The 25,655-nt window shown below is 40.5% G+C and overlaps 1 protein-coding gene and 1 long non-coding RNA gene across 12 annotated transcripts in view; one reads left to right on the top strand and one right to left on the bottom strand.

Annotated features, from left to right (window-relative positions):
- Positions 1–4,368: 4,368 nt before the first annotated feature.
- Positions 4,369–6,724, bottom strand: LOC116653596. The gene is made up of 2 exons (XR_004307718.1): positions 5,947–6,724; positions 4,369–5,021 (listed from the first exon to the last, which is right to left on the bottom strand). It is a non-coding gene; the product is annotated as an uncharacterized LOC116653596 (long non-coding RNA).
- EXOC6 (exocyst complex component 6) overlaps positions 4,954–25,655 on the top strand; it is an 80,023-nt gene continuing 59,321 nt past the window's right edge. For 3 of the 11 annotated variants that reach the window (XM_015867193.2, XM_015867194.2, XM_015867201.2), the window contains exons 1-4: positions 4,954–5,104; positions 23,467–23,638; positions 24,958–25,005; positions 25,102–25,192. In XM_015867193.2, coding sequence (XP_015722679.1) covers positions 4,983–5,104; positions 23,467–23,638; positions 24,958–25,005; positions 25,102–25,192 — 433 coding nt within the window. In that variant the 5' untranslated portion in view covers positions 4,954–4,982. Of the gene's footprint in view, positions 5,105–6,769; positions 6,983–7,414; positions 8,026–8,911; positions 9,091–10,784; positions 10,809–23,466; positions 23,639–24,957; positions 25,006–25,101; positions 25,193–25,655 lie in introns of those variants that run through there. The other 8 variants (XM_015867198.2, XM_015867195.2, XM_015867197.2 and 5 more) reach the window with 6 other exon arrangements.

Raw genomic sequence — 25,655 nt, 5'->3', positions numbered from 1 at the left:
CACTTCCTGCCAAATGATTCAGCAAAAGCTGCCCCTGAAGGTTGTTAATATATAATACAATCATCCAGCACCGCTCTTGGTCCTTATCTATAAAGCCCATTTGTGATCAATGATTCACATCACCCTTTGATTAGTCTCTGAGCACAAACTGTTTCTTAATATAAATTAATGGCCTTGGAATTTCTAAATAAACATACCCTTTTGTTTAGCATCATTTCCTATTTTCTTACCAAAGCAGAGTCTTACTGTAATTGTTCAGTTTTCACTGAAACAAAAAAAAGTGCTTGTGGACTGATGGAATGTTCTTAAAAAACAAGTGGTTCCTTTCAGAGCCAGAGGTTTTGATTTACAAGGTTTAACCTGCTGTGTTAATTGAGTATAACTGAGAGATAGTACCAGTAAGCAGCTACTATTGTCAGATAGGGTTGATAAATGGTTCCTGTCCTCATTTAAGGGGGAGGGAAAAAAAGTTTTATCCAGAAGCATGATACTTTGTCTATGCAAGTCCTATGTTATTTTCCTGACCTTTCAAAGTAATACAAAACAAATTAGCTACATTAGCCAAATATTGTTAATTTCAAACACTTCCTCCTGCGCTTCTCATTGTTACTAAAGCAGCCATGTTGCAGTCACAGGTAGAACTAGGCTCTTTGGTAAACAGCAGTCCTGAAGGTCCCCTCTGGCCAGGGCTGACTAATAGGGTAGTTAAAATACCAACCACCACAGAGTGGTTTGCTAATGTTAGTGATCCCCACTTGCAAACTTCAGTGGAGCAAGCACGGAGAGTGCGGCAGAAGCCTGACTCACAGATAGCTGGCGCAAGAAGCTTTCTGATCATTTCTTTTTTCCTTTTTTCCATCTTTTTTTCCTTCTTTATTTTTTTTTAATTTCTTTTTATTTTTTCCCATTTTTTTTTTCTTTGTCTGGTAGTTACTTGATTAAAATCAATTAGATGGAGTTTAAATGAAGCTGAAATAAGAACCTGGGTAAAGATAAATGCCTAGAGAGATTTAGTTTAATTAATTGCTAGCCCGGGTGATTCAATCTTATGTTCAGACAAGGGATTTCATTTCCCTAAAATATTTAAAGAATACAGGCCATGATAAAAGTGATCCAGTAGGTTGTTCTGGTGGTTCTGCAGGGCATTGCTTTGTAGTGAGGACAGGCTCAGGTGAAACAGTGTGTGTCTATCCCTGCAGCCCAGTGGCAGAGCTTCTTGCCAGGCAGAGGTCAACTCTGACTACATACCCGTTGGGCACCAAGTCTTGACCTTGGATGTCATTTCCATTTCTAACCTGCTCTGTGCCCCTGACACAGCCAGCACCTGTCAGGGAAGAAGCAAAGTTTCCCCATGCCCGTTAGGCAGCTGCTGGCTTGGGGTCTTACCCAGTGCCTGTTCCACATGACAGGGAAAAAAAACATAGTACTTGTTTCTCAATGGCACCAACACTGTAAAAACACATTGAATGAAATGTGCTCCACTTGCTGTTGGTCAGGAGTACCTCCATCAAATCAATAGTCTCTGTGGCTCTATTGACTTTTACATAGATAGTATCAGTGGCAGTGAGGAACTCTCCCAATATGCTTAGGCACTTGTGGGATGTCAATAAAACGTTGAAAGGAGTTAGTAATGAACTTTCCTCCTAGCAGGAGAGATGTGAGGTATTTTGAGTAATTTGCTATAGAAATAACAAATGTAAGTGTCATATCAAATGTTATTACCTCCATATTCTGGTGAGGACTTGTATATGCCATTTTATTTTTAAATCCTGTGTAATTAAAACAGAAAGCAACACACTGACAGATTTTTACTGTAATCCAGGAAGCATAATTCACTTAAATGTTCTGAAAAGACACATTTCCCTGAAAAGACATTTTCAGGAGGGAAAGTCATTTCCCTCCTGGCATGGAATACAGCAGCAAGGAATTGGGAAAGTCCACAGCCTTAAAGGAATACATTTTATCAGACGCTTCCTAGGGGGATGTTTTATGCAGAGACACAGTAGCAGATCACTTTCAGCTATGTCAGTTTCTGGGCTTCAGGAGCTCTCCCAGCACAGGAGCACTTTCCCAATGTTCTGGCCTGGTTAAAGCTCAGCTAGTACAAGTGTGATTTTGTACAAGAGGTGAGTCCTGCTTTCCCTTTCAGCTTTGGTGGGTGAAGTCCAGGAATGGAGAGAAGGGAGCAGGCATGGGGCAGGAGCATCTGCTGCTGGAAGGGCATTTGGGACTTCCATGCATGCAGCTGGCCAAAGATCCACTGCTACTTATTAGACCTTTCTTCACATGTCACGATCTAACGTTGTTTCAGTATGGGTGTAAACTTTTCCAGAGAGACAAGAAGCCAGGCCAAGGGCAATTTTGATTTATTGTTATTAAATGTGTATTTATGGGCAGCTGTGATACCTACAGCAACAGACTGATGTTTTTGTTGGCTCACATTTAAAGGAAGGTCCTGCATGTTTGGAAAAGGAGTGAGAAGTAATTATATCCAAAATCTTTGCATCAAAGTATCAAAATCACTAAAAATCACACAAAAACATTCAGAAAAACACTCCACATCATACTGCTGTTGTTTAATCCTATTTTTTTTTCTTTTTTCTTTTTTTCTTTTTGCATGTCATGATGTGTGATGGCATGAGGTGTAGATGTCCAGATTGTTGCTGATCTACGTGGGTTGCCTGTGCTCTGCCACATGGCTGCAGATGCCCTTTCTTTCCTATTTCAGGTTATCATGAGGCACTGCAACAGGGAGAGCCTTGATTGAGATGAAAGCAGGTAGACATACTGCACTGATAGCCATGTTAATTGGAAATAGAGTAATCGTTAGAAGTCTGTTACTGAAATTCATAGAAATTATTGGAAATTTTGCCCTCAGATAAATTTGACATCGGTAGATAAATGTCTTCACCAAATAACTGCTGTGCATCTTTCCAGGACATCTGACCAGAGTGTGTTAACCTATTTAGTTGACCAACCTTTGCAATACAGTAACATATGTGTTGGCAACAGTTGCTCATTTAAAGTGCTCCTTGGGGAAAACAATCCCTCACATCTTTGTGCTGCAAAAATCGGATTGAAGAAAGATGAAATGATCAGGCTCTTGTGGTACAAGATCAAGGCATAGATCAGTATGCAAGATGTACCTTACTCACAGGAGTACCCCATCTTTCCCCTTTGACTATGGCTAGAATTTGGGGAGCAGGGTCAGACACATCAGGTGCCAGGAGCTGAGTTCTGCTCTGCGCTGTTCAGGAAAGGGCTAATGGCTCTCGAACTGCCTACACTAAGTCTATGGCCCAGCCTCTGGTAAGACACCACTGCAGCAAGCTGATATTTTTCACTTTTAATGTATGTTGCTTACATCTGATGCAGGGATTGCATTCACTGGTAATTAATAACTTCCCTTCAGGTATGACCTGCTCATAGCTATGAAGAAAGGATAGTTGCAAGGTGGATCCTAAAAATACCCAGCATTTATCTGCAGTGACGTGACTGGTGAGGAAGGGGTAAAGCCCGGAGGAAGTTGTAGTACTGTGATTTAGTTCAGAGCTTTTGAAATTTCAATCAGAAATGGGGTATGAATGGTAAAACCCGAACAAACAAGTTGCAAGGTAGATACCAAACTCATTAAATGTAATAATTATTGCTGTCAGTAATTTTATTTTCACATGGTTACTCCAAACTTGATAAATTATCTTTTAATCTCGTGTCTGTTAAAATCAGGCTGAATAGTTACAATATTCTTTCATCTGCGTTTGTGTGACATCCAGTGGCTGGATGGGTCAATCACAGGCATCCATTTCATACTAAAGGTGTAAAAAAAATTGGAACATTAAAGAAAGAAAAGTACTGACTATTAATGCTAACAGAGCAATTGATTAATTTTAGTTTAAAAATAAGTGATTAAAGAAGCTCAAGGGAATGCCTTTTGGACTTGTACCCATGTAAAACAGTGCAGCCCTTAGAATTCCCTGCACCCGCCTCTGGGGTGAGCTCTCTTTCTCAGTGCTCCTGCTGGAACAACTCATCACCCCCGTCAGAAATGAGTAATTGATGTTTTCCTGTATTGAATTCTTGACTGCACCCTGGGTGTCAAGACTCGTGTTAATTTTGTCTGGCACAGTACTGGGATCATTTTTGTTGAAACTTTCAAAATACCAAAAATAATCAGGTATAACAAGACTGATATGCCACCCAGCATAGAATTATATTTCCAAAAAGCTGTTTATATTAAAAGTTCTAGAACTCCAATCTGATGTCTGAAATACCTGCCTGACTCTGAAATGCTTTGTGGCAGTTGCACAAAGTATGACAATGATGTGAGCCCAGTACTGCTCTGAACATTACAGGTTTCCAGGCAGGTAATGAGTAGTAACAGTTTTATTTGTTGCATAAGGGCACACACTCATGTAAAAACTATTGTTGTCCCAGAACATTTTTATATGCTGTTATTAAAAACAGCTTCTGCTAATGCACAGAATGAAAAGGTGAGAATGAGAGAGTTTCTCTGCTTTTCCAGTCTGCTTTTCAAGGTCCACAAACTTGCTCTCTTTTTAAGAACACTTTATTTATTTAGTTATTTATTTTAATTTCAATACTTAACAAAGAAACTGAGCATTGACATCTAGTGTCTGAAATAACCTGAACATTATTTCAGGTTTAATACTTATTACTGGTGAACTATTACAAGGATGTAGATATATTATTTGCAAAAAAATTTCCTATTGAGATAAATCAGATGCTTGCAGAAAAATGACTGTACCGGCCTGAGTACTGCACACCAAGCAAATATTACCAGCAGAGACAGGAAAACAGCAGCTGTGCACCATTCTTGGACACAAAGTCCTCAGGAGTCACGAGGTTAGCGCAGGATCTGTTTTTTCATGCCTGGTTCTGCTGACTGCGGAGTCGCTTAGTCAACGATTATGATCAGAATAAAAGTCCTCTCCTGAAGTTAAAGCAGTTTTTTATGTTAAGCTATGGCAAGGAAGAGCAGGCCAAATATGTCTGAAATGTATCTAGAAGAAAACAAAGATCAGATATATGAAAATGCCCTTGCTGAGATCGAGTCCTTTGAGCTGCCTCTTGGAACCACCCTAAGGTATGCATCATTTAGATACAGCTATATTGTTCATGCTTGATTTGTTCCTCTCTTTAGCTGTTCTGATTTCAGTCAGCCCAGCGTATCACAAACTTCATTATCCTGACACTGAAATCTATTGGATAGTGGGATTTAAACTGGGTGTGATTGGGCCTGGATGGAAAAATACAAACCAAGGACATCTGCGCAACTCTTTGCTGGGACAAAGCTTTCTTTGACTGTTGGCTGACTTGATGTTCTCCAGAAATAAATATATTGCACTTAAGCATGAAAACAAAGGAAGAATCACTCCTTTGTGTAGCAGGGTTTCAGCTTAACAACTATATTTTTATTGAATTAATTGCTTCTTATTCTTAAATTTGTAAGAAATGTGACTTTATTTTTAATCACTAAAACACTGCTTAAAACTTTACTGTTGATATCCCTAAACATCAGAAAATGTAAAGAATATATTTTAATGTGTAGTTTATGGAAACTATGTGTAGTTTGTGGTGAAGATATAACTGAAAACATTATTCTGCATATCCGCACTTACAAAAAAAAGAGTAATATGTAGAAGCTCATGATGTTATGTGCCTAAGTATATTGGCATTAGCTGTAGAAGAGCTTTAAAAATAGCCCTCTTGGGGCTGTGGGCATCAGGTTGCAGTGACGACCAGGCTAAAGAAAGAGAGTGTCATTTACCCTGAAAAATGTGTATGTCAATCTATTACTTAAACAGTTTGTTGATGGGGGAGTGTGGGGCCAAGAGAGAAAAGAAGGAAGTTCATTACTGCATTTCTTAAAGAAAATACTGTATTTCTTGAAGGAAATGCTGCTGCAGCGATACCCTGTACAATTACCTCCAATTTTCTTCCTGCAGCACACACTGTGTTGTCTACCTTTAGAATACTCCTTGTTGTTTCAGTAGGTGTCATCAACACATTCAGCTGAATCAACACTGTGTATGATAAAATCACAAGCACGGACAAGATGTACAGTGCCATTTATTATCTAGCATCTGGGTGCAGTTGCAGTGGAGCAGGAGGGTGATGAGTTTGACTACAGCACTTGAAAGCACGGCTAGTGCTGTTGTAGCTGGTTAGTGTCTGGGCTTAGCTGTTCTTAGCTTGCACACGGCTGTCTGCTTCTCACTGCAAAGCAGCTGTGTGCCATGCTAGAGCTTTACATGTAAGGCCCATTGCTTTAAGCTGGCTTCCCACCCGCGCACAGACAAGAATACAGGTGTATCCTGTCTCCTGAGTATGCAGACACAAAGACTCGCTCATATTTGGCCGCACACCACGGCGATTTAAATAGAAGATGAGCTATTGCTGCTTGACTGAAAAAGGAGGTTTTATGACCCTGGTGTCCAAGGACACTAGCACACAAACCACAGCAATGCAGAACCACCGTGCCCGTTTGCAGTGCACCAGATCAGCTCCTGACAGGCAGCAAGGCAGTGCTTTCGGCATTCGGAAGCTCAAACAAACAAATAAACAAAGAGCCAACGCAGCGAGTAAACAAACAAACCGAGGCCCAGTCAGCAGAGCAGAGCTCCCCGTTGCACAAAGGCCGCTCCTGGGCCCGTCACCCCGCGCCGGGACGTCCGCAGTGAGGGGCTGGGGGGGCGGAGGTCTGCGCCGTGACGGCACCGCCGGAGCAGCGAGGGGCTCAGGCAGCGGGACCTCGCCCCACCGCGGGCGGCTCGGCGCTGCTGTCACTACCCCCCGCCCGGCTCCGCGGCCGCCCCCGCCTTCGGTCCCTCCCCGGCACCTCCCGCAGCGGCGCGGCTGCCGGGTCCCTCCCATCCAAGATGGCGGAGAGCCTCCCGGAGCATGATCGGATCCTGCAGGAGATCGAGAGCACCGACACGGCCTGCGTCGGGCCCACCCTGAGGTGAGGGACGTCGGGGACTGAGGAGCCGCCGCCGGGCGAGGTTTCTCCCCTCCCGCTCCGTGGAGTCCGGGCCCGGCGCTGCGCGGTGCGGTGCGGCTGACAGCTCCTCCCCAGAGACGTTGCGGGGCCGTCCGCAGCGCCTCCAGCGGGAGCGTACAGCCTTCGGGCCCGGGGGACGCGCAGCCCTCGCGGGAGCCCCGCCGAGGCCCGGCCGACGCCTCCCGGCTCCTCCCGGCGGGACGCCCGACAAAAAAGGGCGCGGGCGGCTGCGGCTCCGGGCGGGCGGCGTTGACAGCGGGGCAGAGCGGCGGGGCGGCCGTGCCCCCGCCCCCGGTCATTGTGTGCGGGGGAGCGGCGCGCTGCCCGGCTTCCGGCGGGGCCGAGGGGCTGGTCCTGGGGATGGGGCCGCCAGCCGGGACCTGGTGCTGGGACCTTGTGCCTGGACCTGTGCGGCGGGCTGGGATCCCGGCACTCACCGGGGAACATCCTTCGCCCGTGTGTCGGGGTCTGCGCCGGGAGCTGCAGCGAAACCTGGTTTCGGGTGGGGGTTTGTGTAAGGCTGGTTGATGCACAGTTGATACGCTGATAATTCAGTGTGAGTGGAAACAGTCGTCTGAAATTCACCACTGTGTTCATATTCCCCATCCTGGGGATTTGACAGCACTCAACGCGTGTTCAGAATGCCATGCCCTCAGTGGCTGTTCCTTTCTCAATCTCATGTACTGGCAAATGGCGTAGCTGGAGTGTCAAAGAAAGGATTTTGCTTAATGTGAGCTGCTTGGGAAAGGTGCAGTGTTGCCCTCAGTCTGGGCAGTTCAATGAAGGGAGGGCCTGGGGGCAGTGGGTTGGTATGGTGTTGATGTAAGGGGGAGAGGGCTCACATTGAGCTCCACTGACAGTGTGTGAGAGACATCTGAAGTGAAGAGGCATGGGTGGCAGCTGAGCCGGGATGAGATAAGATGCAAATCTCTTTGGGAAGATGTGGAGATCTGATGTGCAGGAAGCTGGAAGAGGCGGTTTGCATGGCAGCATGCTGCAGGGCTGTGAGTACACCAGTGGGTTCCTTGATGGGTGTTGTGTGCTGGGTAATAGTAATGGAAACTTGAGTGGGGCCAGGGCACATCAGTCCTGACAGAGCCTGAACAGGAGTGTGGTGGTGGTGGAGTGGCCCAGGCATCGCCTTGCTCTTAGCCAGCTGAGAGCAAGCTGTGCGAGGCTTCTTCCATCTCCCCTTACTGCTCCTGCAATGCGGCTGGTAACAGACATGCATGCAGAGGTCCTGAAGCTGAGTGTGATGGAGAGCTTCACCTGAGAGTTCATGAGTTCTGGCTGAGAGAAGGCAGCTGAGGTGTTTTCAGGCTTGAGCTGGCCCTGGAGGCGGTTCAGCCATGTTTGAGCTGACAAGCCCAGGCAGAATGAAGCTGACATCTGCATAAAGTACACCGAAACCAAAAAACATAGCAACAAAATATTAAATGTAATTGCAGCTTTGCTACAATTTCCAAAATAGAGCTTTTATCAGAGCAACTTATGTGAAGGACATAGAGAAAATTGGGTTCAGCAGAGGAAGAAGATGTGTTTGGGAAACACAAGTGTGGATGGTGGAAATACATAAAATGCAGAAGGGACAATATGAATCTCTTATCTGTGTTACGCATTTAAAATGTCAAAGTTTTAATAAATATACTTAGAGTCATGATTTTTGTACGTGGTTCCTGTCCTTTTTGTTTAAACGAGCATATAGGGATCTCTCATTATCTCACTGACTTGCCAGAGGGGGAGTTTTGCATTGATGACTCAGAACTAGTAGAAAAGCAGTGCGGGTTCGTGTGATGTAGCTCTTAGTGCTTATGTACAAACCAGTCACTTGGGCTGAAGAACATCAAGTGGTCCATTGATTCTCAGTTGGGGAATCCACTGATGCTGTTGTTTCATGTGATGACTAACATTGCATTCACTTCATTATATAATGTGGAATATTTTACTAATCTGCAGTGCTTGGAGAACATTTACAGCACTGTGACGTGAGGTGCAGCAACAATATTGCTATTTAAACAGCAGAACAAAGGAAGGGGCTTAAGGCGAGTGCTTTGGATGAGAAGTGTGAGGTAATGCTTGATGCCAGAGATCACAGGATATGCAAGATCTGACTTATCCCTAATTGTTCCTGTCAAGTTCTTAATATCTTCTTAATAATTTACAAGGAAGTGTTTTTTTGTTTTGTTTTGTTTTTGGTTGTTTTGTTGTTGTTTTTTTTTTTTTGGGGGGGGGGGGGGGGGGGAGAGGTGTAGGGGGGCATGTGGGAGATGAACTGGGACAATATGTGGGCTCCATGAAGCTCTTATTTTTCCTCTGCGTTTTGTTGCCAGCTTGGTGTAGCTCTCTCTGCTGGCACAGGGTTGTCTGTTCCAGTGGAGGAGAGGCTGTGCTGATGTATAGGGTTTTGATGTGCAATGGTTTTGTGATAATTGCCAGGTAAGGAGTTGCTCATAGATCCTATGCGGGATTTATAGTACTAAGGTGCACCTCTGTGTAGGAGTGGGGAAACCAGGTCCTTTACAGGAGGAATGAAGGTACAGTGGTGTTGCTTATTATTTAGGAGAAAAAGTTAGACCGTGAAGGTTACTGTGCACCTTTATAGATATCAAATGCAGAGACTGTGTTGGATTACATTGCTAATTATTATTGTTAAAAGTGTTAACTAGATGATTTTGAAAGCAAAACAAAAAACAAAAACAAAACAAACCAACCCCCCACCCCCACCCCACCCCCCCCAAAAAAAAAAAAACAACCAAAAAACCCAAACAAAAACCCACTTTTGTATTTGACTTGCATGTCTAAACTTAGTGATGTGCACCAACTCACTACAAATGAAACTGAAAATGAACTGCATAACACATCTTTCATTCAAATTACAACGTACCGCATAGAGCGGGCCAGGAATTATTTGTTATTTTTGTTTCCTGCCAGCTCTGTGAGACTGCTTTATCAACATCTGTCTAGTTTTAATGGCCAACTGAAAGTGATTAATGACAACATCTGTTAGAGGCTCCTCACACACACCTTTTTATATAATGTGTTAATATAATGTTAATACCTTGTAATTCATGTCATATTACATTGCCTATTTGCAAAACCAGGAAGAGGGCCAGGAAGAAAAGATAAGAGACAATGAAGGAGACAACACCCCCTATTCCCATTTAAAAAAAAAAAAAAAAAAAAAAAAAAAAAGAACCCTTTCAGACTGTCACTGAACTTTATATAAATGCATACTAACAGCATTTAAAGTGTCTTAATAATTCTTGAATATTCTGTTGGACATACTGGGATAATTAATAAGATAAATTATGTTCAGAGTGTGATTGCCCTTATCTTCTGGTTAGTGATATGTTGATCAACAAGCATTGAACAGCTCAGCAGAGCTGGAGATTCTGTTCTAGCTGACTCTTAAAGTCTTAAGAGTCTTTTTTTTTTTGCTTATTTACCATGTGTTATATTTCAGTGTTCTTTTCTATAAAATAAATGAAGGTATTTTTAATTTCTAGCTTGACAACATCTGCGTAAGCATGTGGGACTACTTTTCTGAACACTTTGTCTCATGACCTTCATATTGCTGAGTTTGCAGTGCTCTGTGATCATGTGGGGGAGAGATTCCTACATCCTCTGAGGGGTTTGTCAAAAGCCTTGTAATTGAATGCCCAAAATGCTTTCTGCAGCGTGACAGGATGCTCTGAAGCTTTAGTATAACTTGATTTATTGAGAGTGTGTGCTATCACTGGTAGGCACACTATGGCTGAGTGGTTCTGTCTCCAGCAGCACAGGCAGGGTGAGTGATTTCTCTGGATGTGGGAAGCAGAGCAGCATTATGCACTCTCAGACTGGGCAATGCATTTTCTGAGTGCTTGCCTGTGGGCTACTGGGATTTGTGGTATGGTTATCCAATGGCAAAATGTGGCTTGCCCTCTTTTTTGCCCTGTGGCTGTGTTTGTCATTATCTAAAGGCATTTTTCTGTGTTCTCATATTTTGGTTTTGGGTTATGAGGCAGCAATTTGCCTCTTTTGTCTGTAACTTAGTCTTGTTCTTAATGCAGAGCAAATGCAGAAGGGCTCCTAGGTCATCAGCCAGTGTTTTGAATCAGAACTGAATTGGTTTAATAATGTGTCTCCATTTCAAATAATATGATATTTTACAATGTTATAAACTGGTTGGTTTTTTGTTTTGTTTTTTTTTTTTTTCCTTCTGGTTCAGAAGTTGGTCTGTATCTTCAGGAATGCTCTAACGGTGCTAGTTCATGGGTTAGTGTGTTTCATTCCTCTTCAAACTGAAGTTACAAAGTAGCCCCAAAGTAGCGCTCCAAATCCCTTCTGTAGGGTCTGATGGTTTCTGGATCAGGTAGTAGAGTATGCTTTGAAGTATATGGATGTATCAGTTTATCTTTGTTACAGTAGCTATCTTGTATTTTGCAGCTGGGTCTGTGTAGCGAAGGAAACTGCCTCATTGAGTTGGATTTAACCTGATAAACCAGCAGTTTGCCTGTGTTGTTTGCTGCAGGCTTTGCACTGGGAGCAGGGTTTGATAATGTTCTGAGTATTCAAGTGGAAAGGGAAGAGTTGGACAAGGCAATCTTCTGTGTGAACAAATTTGTCACTATATATATTTTTAGGAAACAATACTTTTTTTTTTTTTTGTCACTAGCCCATTATATAGCATGAAAACAGCATGATAATATTGTATGCTATGGGCTAATTAATTTCTCATTATATATTCAGTGGTAGAACTTAAGTTTTTTCTTTATTCTGTAGGCTAGCCTGATATTTCAGAAACTCCTCAGATTTGCCCCTAGTAGCATGTAAGATCTTAGAAGGTGAAGATTCACTTCAATTGCTGCAAGTTTCAGTGCAGTGCTTTGCTTTTGCAAAGCCTGAAACTGGTGGATAATCACGTCTGGATTGTATTTCTGGTTGTACAAAAATCTTTATGTTCCATGCTGATTAAGTCTGTCATGAAATATGTGTCTTCAAATCAGCCTATCTCAATCTTTGTAAGTGTTTATGTGTCAGCTCCTGACTCAGTCCTTGCAGTGTTTTCCAAATGGGAACTGCTGAGTGAGGCTTCAACCTAACCCCTAACCTGTGAATGCTTCAGAAAGAGTTCTCTGCAATTCCATGAGCATTACCAAATAGCTTTAAATTGTTCCTATGTTCAGGAAGCATGTTTCAAAATAACTGAAACTTTCAGAAGAAAGGCATAATCTGCTGAGACCCAGAAGGGTGTACTTAATAGGTGGCAGTTGTGGACAGTAACACCGTGTCTTATCTCAATTTAACCTGACCATCATATGCGTAGCCTATTCACTGTTAAATCTTTAAATTCAGGAAAGTCATCTGCTATTTAGGTAGTTTCTTTGCTGAGTTGTTTCTCAAGCTGATTTTATGCAGTGTCTGTTGACCCAGATTTTTGGACGTGCAGTATGCATAGGAAGTACATTAAATATACATCCTGTGAAAACATCAGTCATGTCGGCACTTTCCTGCAATATTTGTGGTCAGTTTTTTTGTTTGTTTTGTTTCTGGAAGCCAGTGACATGTGTTGTTCAGTAGGTTTCTGTGTGCATTTCTGAACCATTGCTCTGTGACTTTGCAGTCTTCTCAGTGCAACTGTCTACCTGACAATTAAACATGAGCCTCTTTTTGACCCATAAGTTCTAGGGTATTTTCACACACAAGGCTGCAGCTATAGCAGCTACCTGCAGTTCTGCAGGTTTTTTCATGTTGTAGCTCATGGATTATACTTCAGAAGTAATGTTGTGGAAATCTATGAGGGCTGATCTTTCTTAAATAATGTTAGAAATGTACGTGGAAATAGGAAACTATTTCAGTGTGCTGTAGTAAAATATTCAGTTCTAACTTGTTCAAAAATATCAAACTAGTTTTGCATTGTCATCAAGTAGTCAAATTAGATCTTATCTTACTTAAGGACTTGCTATGGCTAGCTACACCTTCTAGCTACTGTCAGTCTTTCTGGCAGCTATCTGACAGTGGACGAAATGCCCAAACCTTATCCCCGTTACTGCAGACCTTGGTAAAACAATTACGTCACAGTTGATTTGATGTTCACCTTGAAGTCTGCTCAGCAACACATCTTTTCCTCATCTTGTCTGTGTGTGCTGTGGAGTTACGTACCTAAGTGGCTGGGTCCTGTGCAGAAGATGTCATGGAGCTGTCCTGCCAGTAGCACAGCCCAGTTGGGAGGCATGGCTGGAGGAGAGGTTTGGAAGGAGAGGATCGGGTATAAGTCCTTCCATCAGGGCTGTTGCACTGTAATGTGTTTGATTCAGGTGACCTGAAGAGAACAAGGATTTACTTATTTATTTATTTTAATGTTAATTTCATTAGTTTTTAAGGAAAGTGTTCCAAGCTCCAACACTGAATGATATTTCTGCTGTCTCAGAGAAAGTAAATTTACTTGCAAAAGTGAGTGCAAGTCTTGCAGTTCTCCATGAGTCAGAGCAGTACATAATTAATGATGCCTGTGCTGTAATACGTATATCTAAGGGGCTCTTGAGACATTTCAGCTTCAAACAGAAGTGTTCAAACATCCAAGTGTTGCATGGTTGAATGTTGATACCCTCTGCTCTCCTTCTGTCACAGAGCGCTGGGTTTTTCTGTTGGTTGCAATTGTCACAGGGGTTTTCAGTTTGCCAACTTCCTTGTGCCTGGGGTGCCTCTGGGCTATCTCTGTCCCACTGACATCAGTGAGACAGCATTTTCTTTTGAGCTTTGTTTTTAGGTTAATTTCAGCATGAAGTTAATGTAATTCTTATTGGTTTGTGCTCTGTTGCTTTTTAAATTGAAAGAATTATAACCAGGTGGCCAAAATGCACCATCTTCCCTTAAAAATGGCATTTTTGTGGGGTTGCCAGTGCCATCTTCCCTAAAACCTTGAACAATTTTTTCTTTTTTTTTTTTTTTTTCCCATTTAATCAATTTATCAAGCAGAGAAAGTATTGGAAGAACTTACCAACTATTAGTAGAAGTCAGGTAACACATACACATACATATATGTAATATTTCCCAACAGAAAGATGGGCTTTGGAATTATACAGGCTTCTTAAAAGTCATCTTCCATTTTCTTCAGTGATCCTGGCAGATGTGCATGTAAAAGGATTGTAGCATGGGTTGTAGATCTGTGTGAGAAAAATCAAAATTTGAGTTCTACATATGGGCTATGTGAGCTCATAAAGTTAATAAAAATAATATAAAAATATTGGAAAATTTATGCTTTGATTATACATTTAATGTGACATTTAAAAATTATCATCTGTTCTCTTTATATTGAATAAAATACATTCTTAATCCAATTGCTTGTAAAACTTAAATTATTGGATATTTTATTTAGTCTGGAGCTTCTTATTTCTAAATATATTCACATCTGTGTGGTGTTGGTATTTAAAACTAGTTGAAGTAAGTTACTTAGGCATCTCAGTTATGTCAGTCAATGCCTTTGTTACTTTAAATGCTCTGTTCAGTCTTTCTATGTGTCATGAAGGCTGTATAAAAACAATTGGTATGTGGTTATCTTGAAGACTGGGTATAAAGCACCCCAGATACAGATGACACATGATCTATAAGCTGTATATAGGCTGTAGTAGATGGCTAACAGTTTCTGGGACATACACAATAGAAGTCTGATCAAATATTTGAAAACATCCCAGAAGTTTGAATTTTCATTTCTAGATGAATTGCCCATTTCTTTTCAAATTGAACAATTAATGTTATGGTCTATGGAAATAAAAAGGGAAAATATGAATATTATATATATATATGGATTTGTTTCTGGTTACATTTTCCATGAAATAACACTGGTTCCATCTACATTCACTGTATTAATTTGGACATGTGAAGCAGATGGCCAGACTTGGCATTTTGCTGTATGTCAGCAGCTGCTACCAAAGTGAATGGAGTTGGCACTTTCTTTGCTTATTTGCTTTTTATTTTATTATTATTATTATTTGGTAAATCTAGCATTGCAACTCAGATTTGGAAAAAAAAAAATAGCACAGCACTTGTTTTTCAGTTTCTTGCTTCATACTTCAGTAAGTAGCACAAAGGCTCAGCAGGAAGAGGCATCTCCTTGGTCAGCAGTGTAAAAACAGGAAGGAGGAAGTCTATTGCAAATCTGGGTTTGCTGATTATCAGCTCCTGTTTCACTGCAGAGGATGTCCATTAACAGCCATCGGTGTGCTCCATTGCTTATCCAGGGTGAACAATGACTGCTGTAGTGTTGCTACTACAGAATATGGACCCTGGTTATAGGAAGTAATGTTAACTAACAAACTGTACTCAGCCCTTTCCTGCTCATAGAAACAGGATACTATTAGTGAGAACAATTCACAGAAATTGCACATACAGGAAAACCAGGCAAGTGAAGCATACCAGCTAAACTAAGATTAATAAAATCTTTTCTCTGATTAGGCCAGGGCTTGGGTTCTGCATTGTTCTGGCATGTCATAAGATCTTTTAAATTAGAGCAGCGAGAGGTGATTATAAATAAGGATGGTAGAACTGGACCCTCGGTAGTGTCTGGCAGAGAAAGTCTGCTTAGGTTTTAAGAAATGTGCTTATTGCCGTTGCTCAAGTTGAATTACAGGAAACACCTGGACATTATTTTATAAAGCTTTTTAAGGGTGTACACGGGAACCTATATGAAATTACTCCATGGAAAAACCCAGACAAAGTTTGTAATTTGTGTAAACACAAAATATCTTTGTATATTGCTGGACAAAGGAAATTTCTGGAGTGTTTCCTGTGAAACTGCAGCTTAAACTGAACGTGTGTTGTAGGATCGTGCTTAGGGATGCCATGGTTGTAGTTAGAATGACTGTTCTGTTTCAAAGTCTTAATTTGCATGATCAGTTTTGTGGTTTTTTGTTGTTTTTTTTTGGTTTTTTTTTTTTTTTGTGCTTGCATAGATCCCACTGAACTCATCATGCAAATTTGAATTGTAAATACTATTTTACAGCTATATTCTCTCTTTCTCTCTCTCATCTACTTGGCCACTTCTTGCAGTGTGTTTATAGGAGTTAGCTGGGAGGATCTCTGATCTCTGTACAAAATTAGCTTCGGCAGCAAGCTATTAATTCTAAAAACATGATTTTCCACAAGCACTGCTGCTTCATGTGAGGGTTGGTTTATTTGTATCTGCTAGATTGAGGATTCTTTGTGTGTGTTAATTATTGCTTTGAAAAATTGAATACAAATTGTGTACCCAAATTTCTTTTTTTTTGGTGTACGTGTGACTTGGTATAACTGCTCAGTTTGATCAATTAAAAATATTCCTCCCCACATTTCTAAATCTGAAGCTGTACAAATGCATACATTGTATTCTTTGCAATTCTAGAAGTTGCACAGCTTAAGTCAGACTTGTACAGCTGTTGTGCAGGTGTGATTCCCATTACTGTAACAGCACTTATGGAGATGTAACACCTACTGAATGGTTATCAGGACACTGACAGGAACGTGTGTATACAGTTTTAATTGCTTCATATGTCTTGTGAAATCAGGAAATGAAAGACTGTGGCAATGCAGGCAGGGGTGGGGAATATGCAATTACTCCTAGAAACGGGACAGGATGGGCTGGGCAGGGGGAGCATGACAGCAGTAGACATTGGTTGATGATGAGCTGAAGCACTGCCCACACTGCTGTCCCGGCAGCTGAGCTTCAACCTTGGCCTTGCTCCTCATGCTTGACCCAGTTCTATGGATTCTTTCATCAGCAGTATCTGTTGGATTTCTTACTGCCTTAAGACTGATTGGGACAGAAACTGGGTGCAGAAAGTTTGGTGTGTGGAGAATTAGAACTGTAGTTTTCTCTGTTTGTAATGTGCTGGCCTGGGTATTTCAGCTCAATGCCAAACTGAGAAGTGAGGGTGAGCATTGTGCTTGTGGCCTGAGGGATGGTCATTGCTCAAAATAAGAAGTGAAAGTGTTTGAGACTCCTGGTGTGTTTCATATGTGAGCACCTGTAATAAAGACTCACATTCTTAGGCTTTTGGTTTACTGCAGGGCTTTACCTGAGCCACATTGCCATCAAACTCTATGCTGCATTTCCATAGTCTACCCTTTGTCCTATAAAGAGATAGGCTATTTAGAAAATAGTAAAAATTGATGTCAGCAAAGAGCAAATTTCACCTATCTCCTCTTTGATGCTGTGAGAGCATGTTATTATAAATGACTTTATTACTAAGAAGTGAATTATTCACTCAAAAAAAAACAAAAAAAAAAAAACAAAAAAAAAACAACACCAAAACAAAACATAAGATAGTGCTGCATAAGCTCATAGATATTTATCCTGAATTTGTAATGTTTAAAAATCAAATAATCACCTGTTTAAAAAACAATCAAAAAAGTCCACATAACATCAAGAAATAGCGCATATGGTCTTTTCTTGTTTCTTTTGTGTGTGTGTGTGTGGTTGTTTGTTTTTTTTTTTAGTTTTTTTTTAATTTTAACTTTTCAAGTTCATTTTTGCCTGAAAGCTGAGTACCTGGGCAGTTCGCTCTGCCATTAAAAAGTTATATATATTGCCATGGATAAAAGGAACAAAATTGCTTCATTTCTCCATCTGATTACTCTTGCAAGCCAAACTCACACCACATAGATTGCAGTAGAAGCTGTGTTGTTTGGATTTCTGATTATTCTCACTTTGTGGTGGTAAGATGTGTTGTGAAAAGGCAATTGGGGGTGTCTGGGTTTTCAAAAGTATTGCTAGTCTTCTATGCTTTTACACTTACAAGCCCACCAGTCCAGTCAATGTATTAAATTATCCATGACTATTCTTTAGACTGTATTTAAAAAAAAACAACAACAAAACAAAACCCTGATGCCAATATTTTAATCCACTTTGCAGCTGGGCATTTGATACCTTGCATCCTGGTTGCATCTACAGAAATTATCTGTATACATCTGTAGCAGAAACACATTTCTGAAACTACTGTAACCATTTGTGAAGAGGTTTTTGATAGCATCTTCAAGTGATTGTGAGCGTGTATGGAAGTTGGCATTATAATGGAGCAGTTAATATGAGCATTACTCCTTTATTTGTTTATAACAAAGAGCCAGGTGGGATTCGTGGCAGGTTAGGCTTTGTGAGTCGTGGCTGAGTTTTAGCTCTGAAGATGAGCGTTTTTGCTCATTCAGCAGATGACGAGTTTTTTGGGTTTTTTTTTTTTTTTGCGTGTGTTGAATGGTGCCCTCTTGTGTTACAATCGATTTTTGCAAGTAAATGCAGATACTGTCAATAGATGTACAGAATTACACTTTTTTCATTGTGTGCTTCAGTTCTGAAAATACAATTGGTAAGAATTCCATTATGTTTATTACTAGGGCATCCAGAAAGCTTGTTTAGTGATCTTCAATGGTAAATGGTTGTATATCTGAAAATTCTCCATCATTTATTTATTAATACCTGAATTCATGTACATGTTACCTCTGTCCCTTCAGTCCAGCCAGTAAGAGAAGACCTAGGCAAAAATATCCCTGCTACAGTAATGTTGATTGTGAGAGAGAGATATACCTTTCTCCTTTCTTGTATATTTCTTTAATCTTTGTGATCACTGAAAAGTTAAAGTGACCTGCACAACTACTTTATACTAGCCTCTAGCTAGGTATGATATTTGAAAACAGGTTAAGCTGCCTCCAGAATTGACTTTCCCTGGTTTATTTTTCTTTTTTTTCTTCTTTTGAGTACTTTCTTGTACCTGCCACTAACAACACAAATGTGACTCATATTGTCCAGTTGTTGGGATGAGTCAGAAAATTTTCTACATACTGAGTTCTGGGAAGAAATAACCTACTAAGCTCATTAACAGAGAAACGTTCTTCACTCTACTTGTGCTCTTCATGGATGCCTTGCTCTCCCTATCAGAAGTGTGTAAATGTAGACAAAAATTGAAAGAACTTGATATTATACATGTAAAATGTGCTTGGTACCTTAGATGTGCTTATTACCTCTTTTAAGGTACTTTATCCTGAACTATCTGAAGCAGCATAAAGTGGGATGTTTTTAGGGGAGGCGTAATGGCAGGTAGAATTGCAGGCATTTCTTTTTGCAGAACTCCATTTCCCTCTGGTTTATTGCAGTGCGGTCATCTGTCTTGCAGGACTGTTTAACTGGAAAGCACAGAATTGTTATTAGGATCGTTTTCAGTGCCATAATCTTCAGATTAATAACTATCAGCTAGTAATGACTTCATTTAGATGAATGTAGATCATTTTTGAAACGTGTGTGGGGGAAATAAGCTTCATAATAAAAAATCAACCACAGCATTGTGTGTGTAACATTGCCTGATGGGTGAATGGGGCACATGTTACTCAGATCTGGTTACAATTTGGAGAAGACGTGTAATTTCTGTCTGGGATGGCTCTCTCAAGTACGTGTGTACTTTTAATAAGAGCAGTGCTTTTGGTCAGACTTATTTCTGAAGCCTCAGGAGGTGGATGAAGTCTGTGTACAGTGTCCTAAGAGTACAAAGTGCTGAGAAAGTTGGTGAATTTTTAAATTCTTTTTCTCTCTTCTTGTGGATCTCAGAAAGTTGTGACTCAATGTGTGATTTAAAAAAAAAATAAAATATGTATACATATATAAATGTGTATATATATATATATTTTTTTTTTCCTAGTAATGGTGATGATTTTTTTTTTTTTCCTTTTAAGATAAGCAGTCCTATCTCAGGATTTTTTTTCCATAGCATGCTGCAGGAAGGTGATGTGTTACTGTTCCCACCAGGTGGAGCTCTTGACATATGTAATTAACGAGAAATGTGTACCATTGGTGGATCTCAAGCTCGATCGGAATCCAAGTTCAGATCATAGATCATCAATTAGGTCTCCTTTAGTTTGTGTCCTTCCGGAAAGCAGTGTTATGTAGAACATAAAATAGCAACTATTGTTTTAATAAAGTAGGGTAATCTCTTGATGGAGGCAGTGCATTGATTATTAATATTATTATTAATATTTTGTAATTTTAAACACATACAGGTTTGAATTAAATATAATGATAATAATCCTGTGAATTATCAACCAATACATTTTTATTTTCCTTCCCTTGAGATATAAGTTGTTTTATCACTAAGAAAAAACAACAAACACTGATTTTTATAATGGTGATTACTGCACTGCCTATGCTACACTGTATGAAGTTGCAGAATTTGGCTGTGTTGTCTGGAGTTGTTTGATAATGTTTTACACGCATAAGAAATCTCCTGATAGCAAACTAATTATGTCACTCATTGTTTCATAAATGTGTCTGCCAATGGTTGTAGATTTGAATGTGATGCAGAAGTATCAGAAGTGGTGAACTGCAGCTATTGGTGAGTCCCAGAACACCAGGGAGCAGCTAGATCCAAAGGCAGTGCTATGACCACAAGCAGACACTCAGGCAATACAAACCCAGCAGTGGGGTACCCCTGGCAGCATCTTTTTACAGCCTTGTTCTCATTTTAGATGTATTCAGTCAGCTGTGTTTTACTCCTGTTTTTGCTTACGGGTGTATTGAAGAGTGTGAGTATGCACTGATAGAACTCTAGTTTTGTGACAGTGAAAACTCCATTTTCATTTTTCTTTGAGAACAGTGCAAGAAGACCCAAACATGGAGGAAAGCAGCAACAAATAGAGCTTTTTTCTCATTTTGGTTTTGCATCCAGCATAGGCTTTGTGTGTGGCCCATGCAGGGGGGACTCATGCATGCACAGTATCTGTGAAGGCATGGTTGGGTGCCTCTAGTCCTCTTACTCTTTTTCTGCTCCAGAAATGTTATTCTGTGGCAGATGGGTGTCCCTCTGTGCCCGCCCTGCAGGTTTCAGTGCCTTTTCTTGTAGCAATGCTCATACAACCAGCTTGTGGTATTTCAGAGCATTCAATATCAGTTGTCACACCTTTCTCTCATCCCTTCCCCATTCTTCTAAAGGTATAAGTGATACAGCCTACACGTCTCCCCTCATTTCCTCAGATGCCAACAACTTGTCCAGTAAGCTCACTTAATAGGATTGCATCTGGCGCCTTTCATCACCACAGCCAGTTCTGCTTCCCACTCTGACCAGTGCCAGGCCCTGGGTGTGAGTGTTCCTGCTGGCAGCTGGGGTCACTCCTCATCTCCTACCAAAGCCCTCATGGCCCAGCCTCTCTGGGCAGTGTGAGGTGTCCCTTGCAGGCAGCCTGCCAGGCACCACAGGAGGAGCCTGCCTGCTTGACACACTGTGGCTCCTTCCAGCTGTCATGTCACTGCAGTGGTGGAAAGGGTGAGGGGCATTTTCCTCTTTGTGAGGAAATGCTCCATTTCACATATGAGCAGCTGTGGATTTTCCTCTGGTGCACTTAGGAGGAAGGAGCCAGCCTTTCAGCACATTACCCTTATTTTCCTATCATAAGCAATGGAGGATAATCCTCATGACTTTCAGGGGTTGATTCATCAGGCAAACAGGAATGTTTTATTGTGTAGATTTTACTCTGAGTATTTGTTAGCAAGCAGGCTCTCAGGAACTGACTTTCTTCCTTTGCCGTGTGAGACAGTTTGTTGCCTTCCTTACTTCTCCAGATTCAATTCCTTCTCTCAGTATATTGCCCAAGGTCAAAAGGAAGTAAAAAAGTATCAAGAATCTAGTTATAAGTGTTTTGATCTTCCTTAAAAGGTCAGGTTCTTACCAGGCACTCAGATATAGTGTTGTTTAGCAGGCACTGATGACCCAGACTAGCAGAACTCAGCTGTCTGTTTAGAAAAGAGGATCTTGAAGACTGTGCAAAGCCAAACTTCTTCAAGAAGGAGGGGAGGGAAGTGCTTTCATATAATTGTAGATAATAGAATCACAGAATGGCTTAGGTTGGAGGGGACCTTATGGACCATATAGTTTCAACACCAGCACCACGGGTTGAGTGCCACTCTCCAGATCAAACAGCCCAGCACCTCATTCAACCTGGTCTTGTGTGCCTTCAGGGATGGGGTGTCCACAACTCCTCTGGGCAGCCTGTGCCAGTGCCTCACTGCCCTCTGAGTAAAAAAATTTCTTTCTAAAATCTAATCTAAATCTCTACTCTTTTACTCTAAAGCGATTCCCCTTGTCTTATAACTATCAGACTGTGTAATAAGTCAGTCTCTCTTGTCTGTAAGTTCCCCTCAAGTACTGGAAGGCCACAAGGAGATCTCTAAGCTTTCCCTTCCCCAAGCTAAATGAGCCCAACTCCCTCAACCTTTCTTCATAGGAGAGGTGCTCCAGCCCTCTGAGTGTCTCCATGGCCTTCCTCTAGACCTGCTTCAACAGCTCTGTAGCTTTTCTGTACTTCGGGCTACAGTCTTTCCCTCTGCTCAGCAGCTGTGGGGGCTTTGGCTCACTGTTATCTGGCTCTTGAACCAAAGCCTGCTGCAGACAGCATCAACTCCTTTTCCCCTGTCTTCTAATTGCTTTTTATTTATTTATTTTAAACAGCTTTGCCTTACAGATTAGTGGAGACATCTTTGTAACAATGGAGGGGCATTAGAGGCTAAAAAAATGCAATTTCAAGATTTTCAGTCTCCTGATTTTTATTTTATTATTGAATGCTCCCTGTCTTGGAAGACTTTGTACCTTTGATTTCCCATGCAGTTCTCACTCTCTCTCTTTTTTTTTTTTCCTTTCATTTTTTGCTTTAAATTGCCCACTGGCTCCTTTGCTCGCTGTCATGCCTGAGTGTTTTTCCATGCAGCTTTCTATTCTGAAACCGCTCAACACTTACTCTGGTTACTTCTGCAGTCATGTTTCCTACTCGAGGTTTCTAATTTTAGTATTCAAACGGTTAGTAAAATAAACTGAAAGAGCTGATTTTAGCCATTCCTGAAAGCTAGGTCCCACTTCAGTAGCAGCCTTAGGCTCATCGCAAGTGTGCATGTGGTGATTTTGCCCTAGAGCATGTTTGGGGTGCTGGAGGAGGGCAGTGCAGAGGCTGTTCTGGCTGCAGGCAGGCCTGGCTCTGGCAGCTGCTCCAGTCATTTTGGATGGGGTTACCCAGCACTGATGTCATTGGATAATTCTCTTTTTGGAGTGTTACATTTGTATATTTGCACTTTCTTATATTTAGGGAAGAGTGGAATTTGATAGAAAAGCGATCCATGCCATTTGAGGTGGTCAGAGAAATGGCATCTTTTGTATCCGTGTTTGAGCATTAGGGCATAAACAACAGACCAGTGAGGCTCAGGTCAACCATGATGTAACTGGTTAAGCACCTGGATTAATGCCATAAGGGCTGGGTTCAGTTCTCAGTTTTGTACTATCTGTTTTAATGCTGATTTTGGTGGAGTACATCACAAATAATGGTATCATAACATCAAGCTTGCATGCTTTTCCTTTTTTTTTCTTTTTTTTTTTCCTAAGAGACATTTCAATAAAGATTCTTGCATACTGCATTTAAGTGTTGGGGAAGAAGTAAGCTTTGATTTTCTTATCTGTATTTAACAGGTCTGTATATGATGACCAACCAAATGCACATCAGAGGTTTATGGAAAAACTAGATGCCTGCATACGTAACCATGACAGGGAGATAGAAAAGATGTGCAATTTTCACCATCAGGGCTTTGTGGATGCTATCACAGAACTTCTTAAAGTTAGAGCTGATGCAGAGAAATTAAAGGTAAGGAGATAGTTTTTCAGGTTTTATATTATTGCCTTTGAATTTAAAAAAAAAAAGAAAAAAGAAAAAAAGGGGGACTCAACTTTTCTACTGAAGAATAGAATTTTCATTACTTACCACATACATTCTGTTGTTTGAAACTTTTTATTAAAGTGGATTCCATAGGATTTGTGATGAAGACTGTTTTGTCTGAGGCAATAATACATTTATGAAGTTAAATATTATATTAGCTTTAATTCTGATTTTACCTGTATGCATTTTCAGAAAATGCTAGCAAAGTAATTTTGTGGTTTCTAAAGGCTTTTTCACGTGGTAAAGAATAACAGATAGCAAAGTACTGGCAAAACCATGAATTCTTATGTTGGTCTGCTTTTTCTAATCATATGTTTACATGTCAGACCTTAGAAAGTTTCAAATTTTGATTAGAATAGTAAGAAGACTGCAATTATCTCTGAAAAATATGTTTTATTTACACTATAAATGAGTAGGAGAGTAGGTGGAGTTAGTAGTTTTCTTTAGAAATGAGAGCTAAGATTTACTCACAAATCAGAATGCATTATTGTGAATTATGAGATCCATCCCTTTTAGCTCTCTTTACACTTTTGAGAGCAAAATATGCACACCAGACAGAAAGAGTATAGTTCATCAGAGGTTATGATTAGAAGAGCATTATATAAAGGATATTCAGATAACAAGAGACCAAATACAGCGTCAATGAGGTCATTGAGCATCTTTGTTCAGAAATTAATGAGATTTTTAATAAACTAGAATGTGCTTCCTTATTATGATGACCTAATGAGTCACTTACTATGTGGGAAAATCTGAGGTCGAGCTTTGCCTGCACCTGCAGCATTAAAATGTTGCTGTGGTTTGGAGATTTCCACGTTTGATGTTAATCAACCACCCAGTGTTTGCATTCAGCAAAGTATGAATGTTTAATTACCATAAAATGCAATCACCATTTCTTACAGACAATGAATGGCCCATAGAGCTCATTGAGGTTATCAAAAAGGGACCAGTGGTCAATTGGGTCAGTGATTTGAATTGTTTGACAGACCTACAGAAACAAGGAAAGTTCAAAAATCCCAAGTAAATTTGAGAAGTTTGCCACAGAATCTGTTAGAAAGAACTGTCATAAGTAATTGAAGTTAACGAAAGCCCTTTGCGATCAAAAGTTCAAGTTCAAGCTGTAGAGTTAATTTGAATTTGCATTTCTTTGTTCCAAGTTTCTCATGAAGCATGATCTGATTACAAGGGTGAGCAGTCACATCAGGGCAATATATGCATATTTGTCTAACAAAGGTGAAATTATTTTTAAGGTCCAAGTTACTGATACCAACCGAAGGCTTCAGGATGCTGGGAAAGAGGTGAGAAATGGTGCTTCCTATATGGGCATTATGAATGTAGCAAATTAAATGTATTTGCATAATTTAATTGTAATTTTCTGTTTAAAAACCTCCAAGGTGATAGCGCAAACAGAGGAAATCATTCGATGTAGAGTTCAGCAAAGGAATATTACAACAGTTGTGGAAAAACTACAGTTGTGTCTTCCAGGTGAGTGACAAATGGCTAAAGATGGTGGTAAATAACAGTAATGACAAAAAGTAAGTCACAGTAAGTGGCTAAAATACAAAAGAATTTTATTTTTGAAGTTGTGGCCCTATGAGATCCAGATTAGCAAAAGGATCATGGTGTTTTAGAGAGGTGTTGACATATCGATTCTGTGACTTGACAGTATTTGACGTAAGGTAATTTTGCCACTTTTTGAGAAAGCATTGGGAAAGATATAAATGGTGTAAATAAAGAATCTGCATGTACTTTGAAGTGTAGTCATACTTCTCATTTGCTAAATAATAAAGTTGTTCCTTATTTTTTGAACTATTTGAATTCTTCAAAAATTATGAATTTTTCTGCTTGAACCTGGTACTGTGCTTTAGCTCTGTGTTGTTGCAGTCTTTTATAATGAAGCATAAAGGCTCCAAATAACATTTCAGAAAAGTGATACTATGGGATTGCA

The sequence above is a fragment of the Coturnix japonica genome, chromosome 6, assembly GCF_001577835.2.
Source record: "Coturnix japonica isolate 7356 chromosome 6, Coturnix japonica 2.1, whole genome shotgun sequence".
Classification (NCBI taxonomy): domain Eukaryota; kingdom Metazoa; phylum Chordata; class Aves; order Galliformes; family Phasianidae; genus Coturnix; species Coturnix japonica.
The sequence above is the reverse complement of the archived record's forward strand: the minus strand, read 5'-3'. Positions and strand labels throughout refer to the sequence as shown.